This window comes from Leuresthes tenuis, unplaced genomic scaffold (assembly GCF_036924035.1).
Source record: "Leuresthes tenuis unplaced genomic scaffold, fLeuTen1.0.hap1 SCAF_4, whole genome shotgun sequence".
NCBI lineage: Eukaryota > Metazoa > Chordata > Actinopteri > Atheriniformes > Atherinopsidae > Leuresthes > Leuresthes tenuis.
In genome coordinates, this window is record NW_027325358.1 from 16,060,470 (window position 1) to 16,080,518 (window position 20,049).

Below are 20,049 nucleotides of genomic sequence, written 5' to 3' on the forward strand. Positions count from 1 at the left end.
ATAAACAAAAGGCTTATGTTAAACTTGAGAAGACGAGCACAGTTGGGGAATTCTGACAGACGATGGTTGCACAATTGTTGCATTTCAAACAATAAATCGTCATAGTCTTATCTAGAGAAGCAGATATATCACTGATAAGTCTTTCCCGACATTCACCACCAACTTCAGTTAATACTGCTGCTGCTCTTGATTTTATTCTATGTCAGAAGCCTAGAATAAGTTAACGCATCAGTTTCTATAATATTGATAGCCTTGATGTACATGACGCAATGTTGGACAAGACATTTCAAACCAAAGCTGAAACAAAAACAACAGTTTTTTTCTTTTCTTTCTTTCCTTTTTAAACACAATTACAAAACAGAAAACACAAGCAAGTGTTTTTTGAAAATATTCTAAGTTGAAACGTCCAGTTTTCTGGAACTCGTGTATATTATTTTGTTGTGCTTTCTGAAATGTGTTTTTTTAATTGTATTACTAGTTTTGTTAGATCTTATAAAATGTTTTATTTTCTAAAATACTTTTTGTGTTGGGAAATCTTGTGCTTGGTTGCTGTGTTTTGGGAAATGTCTGTTTTGTCCATTATAATTGTGCTTTGCTCTCAGGGCCAAACAATATAGTTTATATTTATATAGAAACGCGTGTTCGGTCTTACCTTCTTGAAGTCCGACTTTCCTCAGGTAAAAACTCAATTATACACAACAAACTCAAGTTCCCATAATCGCCCGGGTGTGATACGCACTTTACGTCATGACGCAATCTTTGCCTGGCTGAAGCAGTCCACCCAGAGGCCATATTGGAATCTATGAAGTCGGCTTGCACTTTGATGGGACTCAGTGTCTGTCGTTTTGGGAGTCTCTAAATCGTTATCCCGGATTTACAACTGAGTGATTGCACTAGGTATTCTGCTTGAGACTCTGCCAAGTCTGGACGGCAAGTTGTCTCGGCTCTTTCGTGGGAAAAATGAGTCCAACCGATGCTAAACGGGGGGCTAAACGCAGGAAGAACAAGCGGGGCGGTGGCAGTAGCTGCAGTGCTGTCTGCAACACCAGCAGTGGCAAGGCCGGGGTCGCTCCGGCCCTTGGCTGTGCGGGAGCAGCAACACCTGCCTCTGTCGTCAGCTTTTTAACATCTGGGAGTACGGGCAACGGGAATATAGGGTCAGTCACAGGCATGAACGGAGAGGTAAGAGTGTCACACAATGTTAACCAGTGGATGTCAAAACGGGGATTTTGACTAGCAAGCGGTGTTATCAACGACACATCTGATTTGGGCCCGAGTCTGATGAGGGGAAGGCACTTAGCTAAGTAACAAATTCAACATAGCGAGTAATTGGCTTAATTACATCTGATGGCCGTCGTTATACTTTGGAAGGCAACGTCAGCTAGCAAGTGGTATAGCTTAGCAGTTTTACTGGTTTTATGGTAATAAGACATGCTGCCGTAAAGATTAAGCTAACTTTCTTGTCCGAACACTGTATACCATCGTTAGCTTAAGAGATCTTAGCTGCATCGACAACAATTTGGACACCGGGAAGCATTATTTTTGACGTAAAGCAGTCCGTGTAGGTGGAGATTAGGTTGACAAAGCCAAGATTACCTGGGAGTATCATTAGGTTCAACACAGTTGTCTGAAAGACTGCTGTTTCTTGGATAAACATTAATGCTAGCCAATGCTAACTGTACTACAACTTAAGCTCCGCCAGATCTTGATGTGTTTTTACATGCTGACCTTCCATTTTTTGAATATGTTTAAGTATTTACTTTGAATTTAGTTGTATTTCTTGGAGCACAGTTTATGCACCCGACTAACTGCAGGTATCCAACTGAACAGAACAAGCTCATATACTTCTAGTAAACACTAAAATGATAACACTTGACACAGCGTTCGTGAGGCAGTGTTGTGTTTGATACATTAGGTTATTATTGCTGCTTCAAAAGTTAATTGCTTAGCTTTTGGGGTCACAAAAATATTGACCATAACCAGTTTGAATACAATCGTAGCAATCTGCGTCTTCTCTGTCTTCAATGTGCTGTTATCACTGAGAAAACGTTTATGATACTCGCAAAATCTGCCAGTTTTGCTTAAAATACAGGTTTAAAATGCGTGATGTTTGCCAACAACTGTATAAAGTTGTCTGAATAAGAAGCAACATGCACAGATTTTGAGGTAGTGTAGCTACAGAACACATTTACACTGTCGTTGTAAACTAGTTATTGTCTGTCTTCTTTGCATGGACAAAACCTGACTGTACTGCACACAGACATCAATCCAACATAGGTCCAAAATGATCAGTGCCAGCAAGCAATTCAATCGATCATACTTAATCATTACAAGGTTTCACTGGCTGTGATTAATCAAAACAAATGTGCCAAGCTGTCTTTTACATGAACAGGTTGAATTGTTTGCTTCCCTCAGGTCAAATTGAACAACAGTATTACTCCACAGTTCACAGAAGGACCAGTGAATGCTGACTTCTCCGGAGTCCTTCAGGTAAATTTGCATCAGTTCGGCACTGGATTTGTTTTGTCCCATATCAATTTGTTTAGGCAGCGAAAAATTCAGAAGCACCAAACAGGGTCACCCCCTCTAAAATAAACCAATTAAATCCTTTCCCATTGCTGGTTATTACATGCTTACCCTCCGTTCTCTGAGGGCCACAAGTGTTCACTATTTCAGGGGAAAAGCCTGTAACTCCAACAACACGAAGGGACGCTATTGCATTATAACATGCAGGCTGTATTGAACCACAGTTTCTGATGGTCCTGTTTCTCTGAGATAATTAGACTAGTTTATTTTATTATTTTACGGGATAACGATGAACCCCACGCACCAGGACACAGTGTGAGCTGCCAGCTGTCTTTCAGATGGTAAAATCAATGGATCTTGTCTCTTTTTTCATCCTTGAGTTGGTGCTTCAGGTTCTGTAAAAGTAAAGGTTGCTGTGGGTTCTGTTGCTAAAGGTTCTGTAAAGAAAAAGTTAGATGTGGCTGTTCCTCTAGTCTCGACTGCAATTTCCTGTGTAAAAATTAGCCTGTGTACTTGGATGTTGTGTTTCCATCCAGAGCCGATTTTTAAAAACCCGCAACTTCAACAAAATCACTGGGATTATACACATTCAAATTGCAGTCAAAAGCTAGATGTTTGCAGGTGTTTGTTGGTTTTGTGTCCGCTGTCTAAATGGCTTCACAGTGAATGCTTAACTCTGCAACACCACTTACTCAAACTGTGACATGTACTGTTGTGCTGCAGACAGCGGCGATGAGAACATGTTAAACAATGGAGCAGGAGTCGCATTGCTGGCCAGACTGTGTATTAGCGCCATTTCTAAATGAACCCGAGCAACTATCATCAGACTTGTATGCCAAAACATACATGTTTACGTTAAAGCAACTTTAAGTGAGGAACAGCGTTCAAGCTTCAGTACAAAAAGAAACCCTGACATAAGCACTGAATGGAACATTTTGTTGTCAAAGGGGAGAGTACAAGTAGAAGAGATGCAGAAGAGCAATTTAAGTAGAAGTGAGGCAGGCTGGGGTGTTAAAAGGGGAGATGTTGGAAGATGTGAGTCTCCAGGAAATTGTTAAAGGAAGGGAGGGATGCCCCTGATCTGATAGCTTTGGTCAATCCACCATCCTGGAACTAGAGATGGACTTTACATCGTAGGAGTTCAGCGAATGACTCATGTCCTTTTTGATAATGCAAATTTAAACATTTAAGATAGAAATTCGGTACACTGGATTGGGAAGCACACTACAGAAGTTTATCCATGTGCTCTTATGTCTTTATTTTTAATCTTGGTGTTTTCCTCCTGATTATTTTGTTCCCGTTTTGCAATAGTTCACGTGATTGTTATCGAACCACTTCATCCATAAACGCATGGCTTCGATTAAGTATGTAAAGTAGTATTTAAATAAGAGATGTCTCGTGGCCTGAACTGCCGGTTTCGTCATCATTAAATCCCCTCTCCTGATAAAACCTGTTTACGATTCTCAAAAAGGACACGTTTGGAATTTTCCATCAACATCCCTTCATGCCAGAAAATGGCTTAGATGGAACACCACACATTCGCTTCCTTTTTTTGCTATGCACAGATGTATGAATATGCAGATTAGACCCACCTTTGTCTGCACCACTTGCTTGGCTGCAGCTGCTCACCCTTGACTCTGCTCAGACTCTCTTGACTCTTCGACTTGACTACATTAGCAAACGGCTCATTACCTTTTTCACCATTGCAAGCTGCTAAGTTCCGCCCAGCGCCGTGTAATGTCTCGTAGCCTTTCTGTTTGACTACAGCTACTGTTGTCTTCTCCTTTTTCAAATCTATTTATCTATGCGTTTGTTTGTTTGTTTGGGGGGGGTGTAGAAATCTGACCAGCATTTTGGTTTGCTGTCAGGCTGTACAATAACTGTACACTGCTACTGGGCTATGTGAACATGAGCAACCTTCCAAAGCACTCATGTATTCAGAATTTCCTTTGGAACTACTGGTTTTTGTATGAAAAATTGCAGGATGAATTGCAAAGCGTCAGAGCAGAAATCACATGCTTGTTCTCCTCCGTGGTCCATTAAACCACAGGAGAGAGATTGCAGTATTGGTAAGTAATGGTAATGATGTGCAAATGGTCTGTTAGAAGACTGTCTGTATCTGGTGCGCAGTGGGTTGCATAGGATTTAGAGAGATAAACTGTTGAATATAGGAGTAACTAGCAAATCGTTGTTGGAGAAAACAGAAACAAAGTCTGATGTCAATTTTTCCCAAAGTTTCCCTAACAAATAACTGAAAAAAGCCAATGATTCTCTCAAGTCTCTTCACTAAAGCCCTTTTCACAGGTTGATCCACATCAACGAGGCGTGGCCAAAAAGAGATGAGATTGTTTTTTTTTTTTTTGACAGCTGGCAATTAGATTTAGAATTAGAATTTCGATAAAGTCGTGACCTGTGGGCCTTTGCTGCATCTGATCGCCTCTCTGTCTACCCACCTTCCTGTCCAGCTGCTAGTGAATCAGCGCCACCTGTGTCAGGGAAAAAAACAGAAAGCTATAGACTAACCTGATCATCTCAGAGAGCTGGGATTATCAGATCCCAGTCCAGCGCACGATACAGTGTTATTCCATTATTTCATTTAGTCATAATTATTGGCCTCTCCTCTCCTCCCTTAATTGGCTCATTTTACCAATAACCCACATACAAATAAGCAATTTAACTCTCTACTGTTGGGTATTAAAACACCATGATATTTATTCGTCTTGTCTTCTAAACAAATGTCCTTGGCTTTGTGTCTCACCGCACATTTTCCTCTCTGCTCCCTGACATGTACCCACCACAGACTCCATTCACGTTCGGACTGAACCAGCGGGCGCCCTACACAGCCGGTGATCGCTGCCTCTTGTGCCGATGCGAGCGTAAAGACAGTGTTGTGCCTTCAGAGGCAGGCGTTACAGGCCAGAACGGTACGGCACAGCCCGCCAACACACCCAGTGCCCTTCAGCTGCCTTTGTGGGTTTGCTCGGACTGCAGGCGTACGGTGGAGAAGGAGGATCGGCGTACTACTCTAGAGCAGTCGTTAGGGGTAAGTCAGCTGGGCGTGATTACCAAATGTGTGCAGCTATGATGAAAGCGGCACGACTCCACTGTTCTGGTAGTGTCTGTCCCATCATCTTCGACACATATCTGCGGTTCACAACTGTTGTTGGTCTTTAAATGATGGTCACTGGACACTCTCGGTTTTTAACAGAATAGCTAAAACACATCATGAGTATCGGCTGTCGATATAAAGAGACGATAATGATGGAAAATTTGGTTCAAACACTTGCTTTGGCTAACTAGATCAGTGTTTTTAGCCCAAGTGTCTGATTTCTGCGATCTTTCATAATCACCGAATGTTTTAATGAGCCAAATACTTTCAATAAAACATTCAGTTACTGCACATGTCAGCTCGTGCACGCTCAGGATGAGGGATTAAATTTTTCAAGTTTTGAGCAAGTATTGGCATTATTTGAACTGTTAATCAGTTAATTAATGAGATTTTATTGGATTATAATTGGATTGAAGTGAACTGCATCCTTGGCTGACATTTTTTGATTTGGCGTTCTGTAGATGAAACTGAATCGAATAGGATTGAATGATTGTGTTGTGTTTTCTCAGTGTTTGCCGGTTAGTTAATCATCAGAGAATTAATTTGCACCCATTTAAATAACAGAATAGTGACTCAAGTTTTTTTTTTGAGCCATGGGCATATTTATTAGATCATTAATAATTGATTTGTTAAATAAAAACATTACTGAAATCTTTGTTTATGAAGGTGATTGTGACATTACACCTTCTCTTTGCTGTTTTTCGTCCTTTCTACCATTGAGTTTTACTCTATGATTGTGTATGTGTGCTTTCGAATCAGATCAGCTGAGTAACAACAGCATCGAGCGACGACACACTCTTTTTTTTGGCTTGGTAACAACCTCCATTTCAGCTTCCACTTCCAACCCCCATTCCACCTCTGCACCTTACAAATAAGACGGCGATGGCCAACGAAGGCACATCTGTCCTGCCTTAAGCTTGCTGTGTGAAAAGGGCTGATGTGCAAAGACTAGGCTCTCTGTATAAATAGTATATTATGATACTTGGGCAGCGTGTTTATCTATCTGGACAACATTACAATTCTAATACAGCTGTGGACAAACAACAAAGCCTTTTTTTTCTTTTTTTGATTGAAAATTTCTCCGGTAGTGTTAAGCTGTTGTTTTTGAGGAGCTGCTTCCTATTTCAGCGTGTTGTCGCCTTGGATGTCGAGGCTTTGTTTTGGTTTACATATTGCTTGATTGCATCCTAATTGCTGGGGTGTACTATTCTCACTCGCGGCTTTGTGACACTGACGAACAATGTTGGATGATTTGAAAACATAACGAAGCAGCTGTAGAAGAATTAGTCAGTACTCAGTGTGTTGGTTTTTGTAGCCAAGAAAAAAATCAATTGGTTTTTGTGTCTTTGAGGTCTGCAAAGCTACTCGTTTCTGTCTTTATTTACTGAAACACAGGAAGTGCGTGTAAATATCTAATCTGACATATTAACTTTAAAACCATTTGTGCTTTTGACCGAAGGTTATATTATTGTATTTTAAGATTATAAGGGGGGGAAAAGAGGATGAACAAGTTTGTTTTTGGACGTCCAGTGGCTTTCCCTTTGTATGCATTATTGTTGGTGTGCCCATATTAACCCAGTTCTAAGGAAATAATTTGAATAATTCAAAGTTCATTTCTCAATTCGTGGCTCTTTTATTTGTGGCTGGTGCAGATCTCTCACATTTAAGTCGAAGGCCACAGTGGAAAAGGAATTGGTTTACGGGTATTATTGTTATTATATCCTCCTTTGTTAAAAGAATAGACTTTTCTGCCAAAGTTCCCACTTGAAATTGATCGAGATCTACTTCATGTGCTTTGCTGTTCCAGTGTGGATGCATCACTTGCCAATCAAACGATTCACTGACGTTCTGTCTTTTACAATCAAGAGATCAAATTGTTGTGATATGTTCAACCTGAGTATTATTTAGCTTGCATTGGATAGATTTTCTCTAAAACTTTGAACTAAAACGTTTTTTTTCTTTCTTATTTATCTTGAAGAAGGTATAACAATGATCCCGCGTTTAATCTGCTAATGTTTGTGATATTGCCCACAGAGTCAGGACTTCCTTTTGCACATGCCTGGAGGGAATGGAAACTTGGGCCTGGAAGCAGCCACAGCAGACAGACTGACCACTGCTGCGCCTACACTACCCATGCTCCCTGCTCCAGACTTCACCACGCCATTGCCTTCTGATACAGTTTGCAGCTGTGAAGCCTGCAATGAGAGACGGTCGGTTCAGAGTGATTAGCCAAAAGTAGATACACGTTAGCTCAAGTAAGATTGTTCGTGATGGGACTTTTGTGAATCCGCTGAAATTACAGGGAGATCTCTGCTGAGTCGGAGAGGGAGTCACAGCAGCTGCAGAACCACTGGTCGGAGGTTCGCTATCTGGTGCGCTGCATCTACCGCCAGACAGGAACGCCACTTGCGGATGACCACGACCAGCCCCATGAGAGAGACAAAGAAGGCATGAAGGAGCTGGTTGACAGGTACAGCCACAAATAGCTTCATCTAATTTTCTTTCTTAAGTTAGTGTCCACTAGAGGTCTCTATTGAGTCATAAAAGTCTCCTCCACTGTGAAAAAGCTTCTTAAAAGATTGTCAGATGTGGTGTGAGAGCCTTTGAAATGACTATAGCTATTTTCAAGTATATTGTGTTAGAAGATGTGTTTCTTTCTTTTTTTTTTAATGATTAGAAATTGAAAACCGTATTTTCCTCCCGTAGACTCTGTGTAAAAGATCCATACCAGCTCTACCAGCGGTTGGAGCAGCAGGCTCGAGAATATGTGTTAGAAGTGAAAGTGCGGCTCCTGAAGCACCTTTCTGCGGGCTCAAAGACCACAGGGCCTTCGGGGACTGTAGCTGCAGCCCAGGGTCCTCCTCAAGCCCACCAGTTCATCTCACTGCTGCTGGAGGAGTATCACGCCCTCTGCCAAGCTGCACGCACCATCAGCAGCTTCCTGCTCACCCTGGTTAGTTTGCTATTTTTGTATCAGAGATTATGCGTCAGGTAAAGCATGGACAGGAAAAGACATTTGGTTAAGCACAACACTATGTTAGACACATGCACAACTGCATCGGTTGTAAATCAGACATTTTCTACTCCCATCCCCCTCTTTCTCTTTTTCTCTCTCTCAGGAGAACGAGCACCTTCAGAAATTCCAGGTGACGTGGGAGCTGCACAATAAGCACCTTTTTGAGAATCTGGTTTTCTCCGAGCCGATTTTACACAGCAGTTTACCGGCACTGATTGCACAGCTGAAGTAAGACATCGTTTCTCATTGAAAAGCCTTACGATGACTTTCACAAAGTAGATTGTCATAGTTTATTTCTTTTTCCCTTTTATACATCCGAATCATGTTGCAGTTTGCATGTATTTTCTGTGTCCACATTACTGGGGCTGTTGGCTCAATCCTAAACCTCTTTTTTTTTCTTTTTTTCCAGACATGGTACGGCGTCTCATGATTCATACAATGAAGATATGTACCGGACCTTATTAGAGAGCTATCAGCAGCTGCAGCAGGAGATGGCTTCAGTGGCTGCTCAGTGGCAGGAGTGTGAGAAGAGGATTGATGACTATGTAGATGAGCAGGTTTGCATCCATTTATAGAACAAGCAACAAAACTTTGTATAGACCTTAAACTTTATATAACCTTCTTAGTATAAAGATGATGCTTATTTAAGATGATTTTTCAGGGTATTTTACGTTATACACTCTTTTCTCAGTTGCTTTTTAAGGTGGAGGGTCAGAGTCTCACAAACCAAAGAACAGAGCCACACAAGTCCTTGATCAGCAAAAATGTAAGTTTGAGTTTTTTGATGGAAAATTCTTACTTCTCTGTGTCTCTTTGGTTCAAGTTAAGAGGTTCGCGTTGCTTACTTTTTCTGCCCTTTTTCAGACTTTAAAGACAAAGCAGCGAATGCTGAAGGAGGACTGGGAGTTCTTTAAACAGAGAAGATTTATAGAAGAACAAGTACGCTAGAAGACTTTGACACAATCGATGTGGGTCTAACTTTGCGTTCTGGACCTTTTTTTAATGCTTTCCTTTGTTTTCAGTTACCCAACAGTAAGAGGTCGCCCCCCGGAGACAACAACTTCACAGACACTATGAGAATGCTTTCATCTCGTCTTAGTATCCCAGACTGTCCAAACTGTAATTACAGAAGAAGGTGGGTTTCCAACGTTCACTGGTGTGTCATTGGCCGGCTTCGTATCTTGTCACCTTCAGTTCAGTAAACTTAAGGCATTTAAAGTACAGGGTTCATTTTGTCATCCTGCATGCTGACAAGTGGGAATGAAAACTGTGCTCACGTCCAGCAGCCATAAGGCCAAAAGGCAATATAAAAGAATAAAAGACATCGCTCCAAATCATTGGCCACTTTTACATGTTCATTTTATCCATATTCTTCACAAGCCAGAACACATTACCCAGGTACCTCATTTGTCCTGAAACTCTAACTAGCTGTCCTGGTCTGTACTGACTGTAGGAGTCTGAAATGTTTCGTAAGGCAGTAGTTTGTATTGCAAAATGCTGCAGAAACTCTGTGATACTGTAATAGTGCTGTTGAGGAGTCTGCGTGTCCTCATAGTGCAACTATCAGCATACTTGATATAGCTTAATTTGATTATTGAATACTTTGAATATAACTTGTGGTCGTGGTTAAGGTGATCAGAAATGCTGCGTACGTGCCAGCCAGGGTCTTATCCAGAGTAAAGCAATAAATAGGTTATTATCAGATTATTTCAGCCATAAAAAAAAAGCCTCACTGAGACTGGGATCGTCACTCTGAAGCTGTTATTTGTTCAACGCAGGAAATTTATCTATTTTCTCTTTTTCTCCTGTCAACTTTTAAAAACTGGAACTGTATTTTGATTTGACTTTTAAGATGTCACTGCGGATCCCCAAATAATCCCGTTGTGGTTTAATGCCGTGTTTATTGAGCACAATCAACAACTTCTTCCGCAGATGTACGTGTGATGACTGCAGTCTCTCCCACATTCTAACATGCGGCATCATGGACTCGCCCATCGCCGAGGACCTCCACATCAAGCTGCCGTTGCAGGGGGAGCCACCTCGGGACTATCTGGCAGAGGTGCACCCTCCCAGCCTCTCCTCTGGCAGTTCAGCATCTGGCTCCAACTCCAGCTCTCCCATCACCATTCAGCAGCATCCGAGGCTCATTCTTCCTGAAGGAGATGCCAGCACTTTGTAAGTCGGCCACTCGCTATCCTCCAACACGCTGTCAGTTTGTATGCACGTGTCATTCCTTTGAGTCATTTCAACCAAATGTTGTGCAACATAATTTGTGTGTTTTCTTATGAGCAACTTTATTTTGCAATACCTTTTAACCTGACTACTGATTTCTCTGGTTGTAGCATTAGCGATGATGACGAAGTGCCTCCTTTGACCAGTAAGTTCGGAGACATCTACGCTATGAGCAGTTATGAGGACAACAGCGTGGGGACGGCCGCTGTGAACGGCCTTCATAATAACATCAACGGGGAGGGTGAAAACATGGCATTGAAGGCCAGGGTGAGTTATCTACTTAAGAGAATTGCCCAAGATTAGTTATGAATTTCCCTGCTGAGTTTCTGGGTGACGAAACCGATGCCGATTATGAGTCAGTTACTGGTAGTTTGAGAAATGCAGTGTTCTCCACCCATTACCTCATTCAGTGTTCTTTATTCTAACCATTTTTTGACTCAGTCCCCTCAGATTACGAGCAGCAGCAGTTCATCAGAGGGTGATGAGGAGGAAGCGAATGGTGAGGCTGGTGGAGAGCCCCCGGGGCAGCAGGGAGACCTTTCCATGGGACAGACAAACAGTCCTCCTCCGTCTTACAACCACCAACAGGTATTGAAACACCTTTGTCCTCATTCATAAAGGAAGTAATGGCTTGTTTAAAGTCAGTCATTTAGGCGTGTTCATGCCTTGTAATTAAATGCCATTGCAATCTGAATATTTGACAGTTGTGGAAACTTAAAAAAAAAAACCAAAATGAAACAAAAACCTAGTGTGTTGTTGCCCATAGTCTCCATCAGCTGAATGTAATAAGGTAAAGATGCACAACATATATTGCCACCCTCAGGTCCAGCATGCCTGCGAGTGCCACGTGTGCAACCAGGACCCCAGCTCCTCCACCCTGGGCCCCGCCACATGTTTGCCCCCCAGTCGGCTCCACGCTGTGCCTCCCCCCACTGTGGGACACCAGTTCTTTCCAGACAGCAAGACTCCCCCTGCACACCCTGCCCTCCACTTATACCCACACATCCACGGCCACCTGCCCTTACACAACTTCTCCCGGCCCCTACTCCACCCTACACTCTACCCACCCAGTCCTCCTCTGACACACAACAAGGTGAGGATAACTCTTTAGCCGATGCATCCACAAGGCTGGTTGTAGATTATTTTCTTCACTTTCACTTAAGAATCCCTTTAAGGGACATGTGAATTTCCTTATCACTGGGATTTTTTTTTTTTTAGTTCCAGTAACAAAACTAAGCTTATTTTAATTCTGGTTTCACTTATTGTCACCGTTATTCATTTGCCTGCCACAAGAGGACAGACTAGACATAATGTGGGAAACCCAAAACTGAACTGTTTGACAGCTCAATCCTGTTCATATCATAATACCCACTAATAACAATCTTTCTTCCTTAAGCCTCTGCCCCCAAATCCTACATCAAACCACTCAGCGGCCAAGCAGCCAGCCTTCAGCACATCATTACCAGAGCATGTATATCCGAACTGCTTTGGTGGTACGGGGGGAGCAGGTGACTGGAATAGCTCAGTGCAGTGCCTCTCTTTCAAGTTTGAGAATCTGTGGGATGCTGCTGTGATGAAGAGCTGGAATCCATCTGTGCTGTTGCCTGAATGCCTGCCAGGTGAACTACCGGACCGCAGTGGAAATGACCGACAATTAATTCTGACATTTAAGAAAATAATAGCTTTTTGAATTAACGTTATCCCTTCAATTTCTGTCATAATCCACAGGGGACATGCTAGGACCATCCCTCACTGATGTGCCCCTCCCCCCAACATCCTCTATTGGCCCCCAAGGGGAGCATCCCTCACTGTCCACAGCTCAAACCCCCTCTTCCTCGTCGTCCTTGTCGTCATCTTTATCATCGTCGTCATCGTCATCTTGTTCCTCTTCAGAAGCCAAAGAGCCGAAGAAGACTGGCGCCAAGAAGAAGTGTCTCTACAATTTCCAGGATGCCTTCATGGAAACCAATCGAGTAGTGATGGCCACCTCCGCCTCCACATCGTCTGTGTCCTGCACTGCTACCACTGTCCAGTCAAGTAATAACCCACCCATCCACCTAGCATCTAAAAGACCCAACTCTATAGGTAATATAGGAAGTAAGAGCAGTTGTTAGGTTTGTACTGATGACGACGACAACAACGCTCTTTTGTTATTAAATTGGTGATCGCTTATACATTAGTCACAGCTACAGTTGATAGTGTAATGTCCCTTCTGAAGGTAATCCTTTGGTTCTTTCTTCATATTGTTTTGGTAGTTCCTTTCTCCTCAATCCAAATATAAAGTCAAATGAGGAGGGAATACCTCATGTCATTGTTCAGGGCACACTAAGAAGTTACTATTTGCCACTCCTGCTGTACATCAGTATCAGAATGAAGCAGTAAGATAGTCAGAGCAAAGCAGCAAATCGGAGCAATGAGATTTCACCTTCTAACACACAAACGAACGCGTCCACACCGCTGCACACATCCACACTTTGTCCTTGGGAAGCAGCCGCATTGTTGGATTTTATATGAACTATGCCTCTGTTAACATCCTATATTTTGTTTGTTGTTTGTAGTACATGGTACGCGGTGTCAAATCTTACTGGAGTCCACACAGGGAGTAATCAATTCCTTTTGATCTCATTTTAAAAGAAGAAAAATGCATGAAGTTGCAAAAATAGATGAAACATTAAGACTAATGGTACTAACGCTGAAAGAAATGATCAGGCGTGATGTGGAGCAATACAAAAAGAACAGTACAAGCAGTACAAATGAATTTTAATTATGTTTTATAAGGTAAAAATCAGTCCCCCACTCCAGCATGCTTGAAAAAGCGTCTCTTTCTCTGCAGATTCTAATTCTATAGCCTTTCAGCAACTGCTGGTGGATCACAGACACAGTTAATGGAAACCTTCATTAGCACATAATGTCCCTTATGTCTTCATTTTAGTGAAGTCAACCGTAAATATTTAGTTGTCTTAACTTTTTGCCAAAGAAAGTAAACAAGTTACTCTTTTAAATCTTGCTTCTCAAAAGAAGACAATTGTTGACGTGTGCTGATTCAAAGTATAGAAATGATTCGGAATGCGAGTCAACTATCGCTGGACACCTGAAATGGCATCTTCCACGTAACCTACACTTATTGACTTGAGAAATTTCTACCCCATTTCAGCCAACTAAAACATTTTGTCCCTTCAAACAACAAAGCTTACTTGTGAACTTTGATTTATGCTCCGGTTTTCATTCTGCACTGTAAATATTGAGTAGCCATGCAGCATGTCACCATAAATCACAGATTCAGACTGAAACAATGGTGTTTAGTTGTTGGTCCACTTAGAGAATTCTTCTGTGAAACAAAATGCAGCGGTATTACATTGTTTCCGCCTTGCTCTTAATCTAAACACAGTATCCAGTGTTATGCTAATATAGCCTTTAATCATAACACATTTCATGTCTGTCGCACACACTATCTCTTCTGAAATCTTCATTTTAGTTCTTCTCTTTTGATAGATAGAAAAGAGTTGTTGCACACAGTAATACTCATCATGATAATGTTTTGGGAATAAAATGCAGAGCAATGCAGACAACTCTGTAATACTTGTGTGTAGGCTACAACATTTGCTTTATTTAGGTTCAAAGCAAAAGTATGAATCAGGTGTAAGTGTTTTAACGCTGTTATTTGTTGGCAAAAAAAAAAAAGGTAAGTGGTGTAATTCGGTGCACTTTTGTTTTCTCTAGATGACGTATTTCACAATCTAGGTAAAGAGGACCACAGACTACCCTTGTCAGCCACTCCCAGGAACACAGGGCTGACTTCTCTTCCCCCACTATCGGGCCCCGCCCTGCCCCCAGCACCCACAGCACACCTTCCCACGATGAGCCCAAAGATGGCCACCCAGGCTCCAGACTTTGTGGAGTCCCAACAGGGTTTGTGCCTCCCACCTGCAGAACCTCCGGCCCCTTCAATGGACGGTCCTGTCAGTGCCCCACCTAGTGTCTGCAGGTAAGTTTATTAACTCAGACCTTTTTTTTTTTTTAACATCTGAAGCAGGTGTACCCCCGGCCTGGTTTTAATAATTCTTTTTTTTCAGTGATCCCGACTGCGAAGGCCATCGCTGTGAAGGTAATGGGTCATATGAACATCAGCCGTATGATGGAGAGGAGAGTCAGGATGAGGACAGCTGCTCTGAGCACAGCTCCTCCACCTCTACTTCGACCAACCAGAAGGAAGGAAAGTACTGTGACTGCTGCTACTGCGAGTTCTTTGGGCACGGAGGGGTAAGACTCACTGACGTAATCATGTTCACCTCAAACTAACATCTGTTTTTGACCAAATTAGCAGCACTTATTTGAATTTCCTGGAAGAACTTTAAATTTCTGCGTTTCTGACATTTTTTTTAACATCATAGAGCTGGGGATCTTTGCTGGCCCCCTAATTTGATTACAATTAATCTGTTAATGATTGTCTCAATATACCACATCCTGTAATTGCTGTTCAGCCACACATGGCTACTTTTTCAACACGAAACACAGTCAGTCTGGTTTCCTCTTTTTATTCGGTAATGCAAGAACTCCTTCATACTACTCTTACTGACATTCTTTGTTTGATTTCCAGCCACCAGCCGCTCCTACCAGTCGAAATTATGCAGAAATGCGAGAGAAGCTGCGCTTGCGTCTGACAAAGCGGAAGGAGGAACAGCCAAAGCGGGAGGAGCAGCAGCCAGTGATAGAAAGAGATGGAGGGGTGGAGGACCACAGGCGGGTGGAGGACCTGTTGCAGTTCATTAACAGTGCCGACAATAAACCTACATCCAGTTCTAAGGCAGCCAAGCGAGCCAGGCATAAACAAAAGAAGGTAACTTGTTTCTCCTGATCAATTTGGAGATCACTTTATAATAGTCTTTAACCTCCGGTTTATATCAGACTTTCTAAACCTCTTAAAACGACTACAGTATGCACCATCGTGGGCCAGTGCAGAATGGAGGGGTGTTTATGTTGAAGCTGTGTCTCTGTGTGCTTCAGATGGAGGAGAAGGCCCGTCTGGAAGCTGAGGCCCGTGAAAGGGAGGAGCAACAGTTGTTGGAAGAGCAACAACGGCGACTGCGGCAGGAAGAGGAAGAGGCGGCACTTCAAAAGGAACTGTTACGATTGCAGGAGCTGCAGCAACATCGCGCTGCCAAGAAGAAAAAGAAAGAGAAAGCAAAGGAAAATACTGCTCCCCCTCAAAATAACCCACAACCCCTCAAACAGACAGCTCAGAACGTCCTAGATAACCTTCAGAGTGGAAAGTCACAGCTGCTTCAAACCCTCATTCGCCTCCCTGACCAGAAAGAACCCCGATTTGATCCCCTATCTCAGCCCAACTCACAGCACAGCCCAAAACGCCCTACTGAAAAGGGCCTTTCTAATGAGACCAACATCCCAAACTCCCCAGTTCCCCTCCACAACGGCACATCCCCCCTTGAAGTCAGCAGTAAGGTTAAGGCTAAACAGTCTGTGAAGGTGGCTACTTGTGAGGCTGCTGTAAAGAGAGCCCTGGAGTTCCCCAAGAGCTCTGATGAGACTGCAAAGCTGGCTAATTGCACCAGTCCTAGCACTACAAATGACACCAAAGCAATGCGAATCAGGCCTGCTGAGGCCTTTGCTTCCCTACTGACCACTGAACCACGAAGGGAGGAAAGAATTAATAACAGAAGTGCCAGTGGAAAAAGGCAGCAACAGCAACCCCTTACCCAGTTAAAGGAAGACAGGACAAGTCCCCCTGCTTCAAATTCTTCCCCCTCTCCCCCTCCATCCTCCCAGTCTGAGCATACCCACCACAACGGCAAGCCCCCCAGTGCAGAGTCACCACAGCCCAAAGGCAAGACCAAGAAGAGCAAGAAGAAGAAGGGGGACAAGATGAACACCTCAATAGGTTAGCATAGCCAACATTTTCTATTTGTGCTAACTACTGCGGCTGAAGTTAATGGGTTTAACACATCGACATAATCTCACTTTATCACCATGCTATGATAATGCAATTTATTATTTAATTAGATTTATGAACCGATGTGATTTTATATGAGCTGAAACAACAGCATTGTTTGCTAATCACAATGCAAAGCAGGAGGAGTAAATCACTCTTTACCCGTAGAATCGGTGTGTTATTTGTTATCACTGCAGTGCACTTCGATGACAGGATCCGATACCTGACCAACTAAATCTAACACTGACGGCGTTTTCCCTGAAGATGACAGACTGTTATTGTCAAACACCTCTGTTCCAAGTACCCTGATGGTGTTAAGCACTGTGATCCTTAAAGAAACCGCTGGTCCTGTGTCTTCGCTGAAGCTGTAGCATAGCCTAGCTGCTAATGTAAAACATATAATTATTGTGTTACTGCAACTAAAACCAGGCTTTTATAGTACATGGAAACGTGTTAGTCTGACAGAAATGGTACTGAATAATGTTTTTTTTTTTATGCTTGGCTAACACACCCATCAAATGTAGTTGGAAGTTAAATATCTCCTGCATGTAAACGTTCACTGGATTCACTTCCTTTTTAAAAAAAAAAAAAAAGAAGATGTAAAGAAGTGTAAAACTGTCCATTTATATGCTCAACGTGGTGCTTTTTTGCCACCTGTTAAATTGTTAGTTTGTTTTGGACTGTGATGTAATGGGTCAAACCAAAAATCAGGCCACATCACCACCTATTGCAGAGGAATACATGCTTCAGTCAGTGTTTTGGTTCCCCTCCTGTGCTGGTGTGCAGGAACAAGGAAGGCGTTACATTTAAGTGTCATTTTAACTTTTTGCTAACCCAATCTTTATTTTCTCTTCTCAGACGCTAACCTTCGAATAGCACTTAGATAACAGATATAATGCAACTTGGGCAAGTTTCAACACGGATTAAGTCTCATCTGATCACCTATGTGGGCGTAACTTTTAAAATGTTTTTATTAAACTAACTTCATTAAATACATTCCCAATGTGACGGTCTTCAAGGATAATGATATATTTCTATTGAGCATATTTGCATTCGCCATCAACTGTCAGTCATACGATTGACCCCAATTTAAGCATCGTAGTCACTTTAAATCCCTTTGTCATGAGCAGCTATAATGACTAGAACCAGAGAACGGTATCCAGCCTTGACGCACCCACTGAAACGGCACCACAGATATGATCCAAACAAGCATGAATGAGAGACAAACATCCTGGTAGTCTTCCAGCTAAAGATATTTTGAATATGTTTTGGTTTGCTTGTTTTCAGATGACGTGTTCCTGCCCAAAGACATTGACCTGGACAGCACTGAAATGGATGAGACAGAGAGGGAGGTGGAGTATTTCAAAAGGTACGTTTGTTAAAGTTACACAACACGGCTGATTGTTGAGTATTTGAATCATTTTTTTTTTCTCTTCCTGAACCATGGATTAGCTCGGTGCAGGACTTAGCTTTTAAGTGCTTTTAAGAGACAATTGTCTGTATCTCTGTACATGCAGTTTTCTAATTGATGGAGAATAATGCGATTCATTTTTTTTAAATGCCACAGAAAAAGTCAACTGAGACAGCAGTTGCAGAGTAAAATAATACTTAAGCCTCTTCAGATGCAAACACTGAATAGAAGTGATTTTGTTTACTAGAAGGAGGAACTTTTAACTTGGCATTTGTGAGGCGCATCTGTGGAGGTTTAACGTCTGCTTCTCTGATTTCTGTTTCAGATTTTGCTTGGACTCGGCCCGACAGAACCGTCAAAGGCTCTCCATCAACTGGTCAAACTTTAGCTTGAAGAAAGCTACATTTGCTGCACATTGAGGGTGTTAGTAACTGTCAGGACACAAATCAGTACTTTAACAGCTATACAAACCCACCCCCCGTCCCTCCATCCCTCCATCCCTGTGCCTCCAGCCACTTGTCCTCCCAGAACTTCTCTCCTGCTGTGCCCAAATCACACCCACGCTGCCTTGCTTTGTTCTTGTCCCTGTGTGTGGTTACAACACAGATCCATCTGGACTGATCTACCTACAGAAACAAAATGAAATGACTCAAAAAGAATCACAAAATGCTAATTTTCATCTGATTAATTTTCCTTGCGTGCTTGTGTGCTTTTAGTCTGAGTTGAGCGTTTCTCTTGACTGAAGAAGCCATGGTCTGAAATGATTTTTCTCACACTGGCTTAAACTGTAGTCAAAAGATACTTACTATGTCTGGATGGTTTCCTTCTAAAAGATGAATAAATAAAAAAAACATTTAAAAAATAAAAAAAGAGAGACAATGGAAACTTCCAAAAAAATGAGATGTAATGAATTAAAAGCTGTATTTCAGATATTGTGGCTTACTATCCCGTTGTTCCCAGCACGGCATCTCATCCACATGATCGACAAGGGAATGGGCTCGGTTAGCTGGTTTCCACTTCCCCCCCGCCTCCACCACCACCTCCACCTTATTTCACAGAAAGGAGGAAGCCGTAATACTTGACAATTTTTTTTTTTTTTTTTTTTTTTTTTTTTTTTTAGGAGGGGGGCAGGGTTTAACAAACTGTTGAGTAAAAGTGTATCAGTTACAAATTTTGTTTTCTTTCTTTTTTTTTTTTTGACATGTAGCCAGCTTGTATCAGAATACTTTCAGAATGAAATTGAAAAAGAACAATACTCACACTATAAATCTGTCATAGAGTGTATATTGTATTAACACTGAAGCCAAACTGGCTACTTTTAACATATTGTTAAGTAATATTAAACCTTGTCTTTCTTTTTTGAAAGATGGAATACAATAGTATGGCAGGATTATGTGTCTTGTGTCAAATTTTATTTTCTACATACAGTAAAAATTGTCAAAAGACATACACACCTGATACAGTTGATAACTACATGATTTAGTCTCCTTTGCATATTAGGTTTATTGTCAAATGCTTTTTGGCTGTTTTCTATAACCAGATTACAAAGAACATTACAAATAACTCTATACAATTGAAATTATGGGTGTTTTTTCTCAAAACGTGGCTACTTCTGGAGAGATTTATTCCACCCGCTTAGCAAACAACTGTCACAAGTGGGAATAACTGCATTCAGATGTTCTGAAACGTTGCAGCATCCGTCATAAGGGGCCTGTAAGCTTTCTTTTAACGGTTCCAAGTTTGCATCTGACAAGGTTGATGTCTGCAAAGTGCATTTCGTTTCATAAACAGCAATATGGCAAAGATGA

General features: G+C 42.0%; 1 protein-coding gene across 4 annotated transcripts; it reads left to right on the forward strand.

Moving 5' to 3' along the window:
• The first annotated feature begins 787 nt into the window (after window positions 1–787).
• fam193a (family with sequence similarity 193 member A) lies at window positions 788–19,631 on the forward strand. 4 transcript variants are annotated; one of them, XM_072384803.1, is made up of 23 exons: window positions 788–1,182; window positions 2,416–2,490; window positions 5,327–5,569; window positions 7,670–7,845; window positions 7,938–8,105; window positions 8,342–8,588; window positions 8,755–8,879; window positions 9,061–9,208; window positions 9,343–9,417; window positions 9,516–9,590; window positions 9,674–9,786; window positions 10,584–10,826; window positions 10,994–11,150; window positions 11,325–11,471; window positions 11,707–11,976; window positions 12,280–12,502; window positions 12,612–12,968; window positions 14,604–14,868; window positions 14,957–15,143; window positions 15,481–15,720; window positions 15,888–16,779; window positions 18,118–18,199; window positions 18,567–19,631. In XM_072384803.1, exons 1-23 carry the CDS (start codon window positions 961–963, stop codon window positions 18,658–18,660), a joined length of 4,824 nt encoding a protein of 1,607 aa, XP_072240904.1. In that variant the 5' UTR covers window positions 788–960; the 3' UTR covers window positions 18,661–19,631. The 4 variants fall into 4 exon arrangements, with proteins under 4 accessions (XP_072240904.1, XP_072240905.1, XP_072240907.1 ...); XM_072384804.1 differs by having other exon boundaries at window positions 12,612–12,920; XM_072384806.1 differs by lacking the exon at window positions 9,516–9,590.
• The last annotated feature ends 418 nt before the right edge of the window (window positions 19,632–20,049 follow it).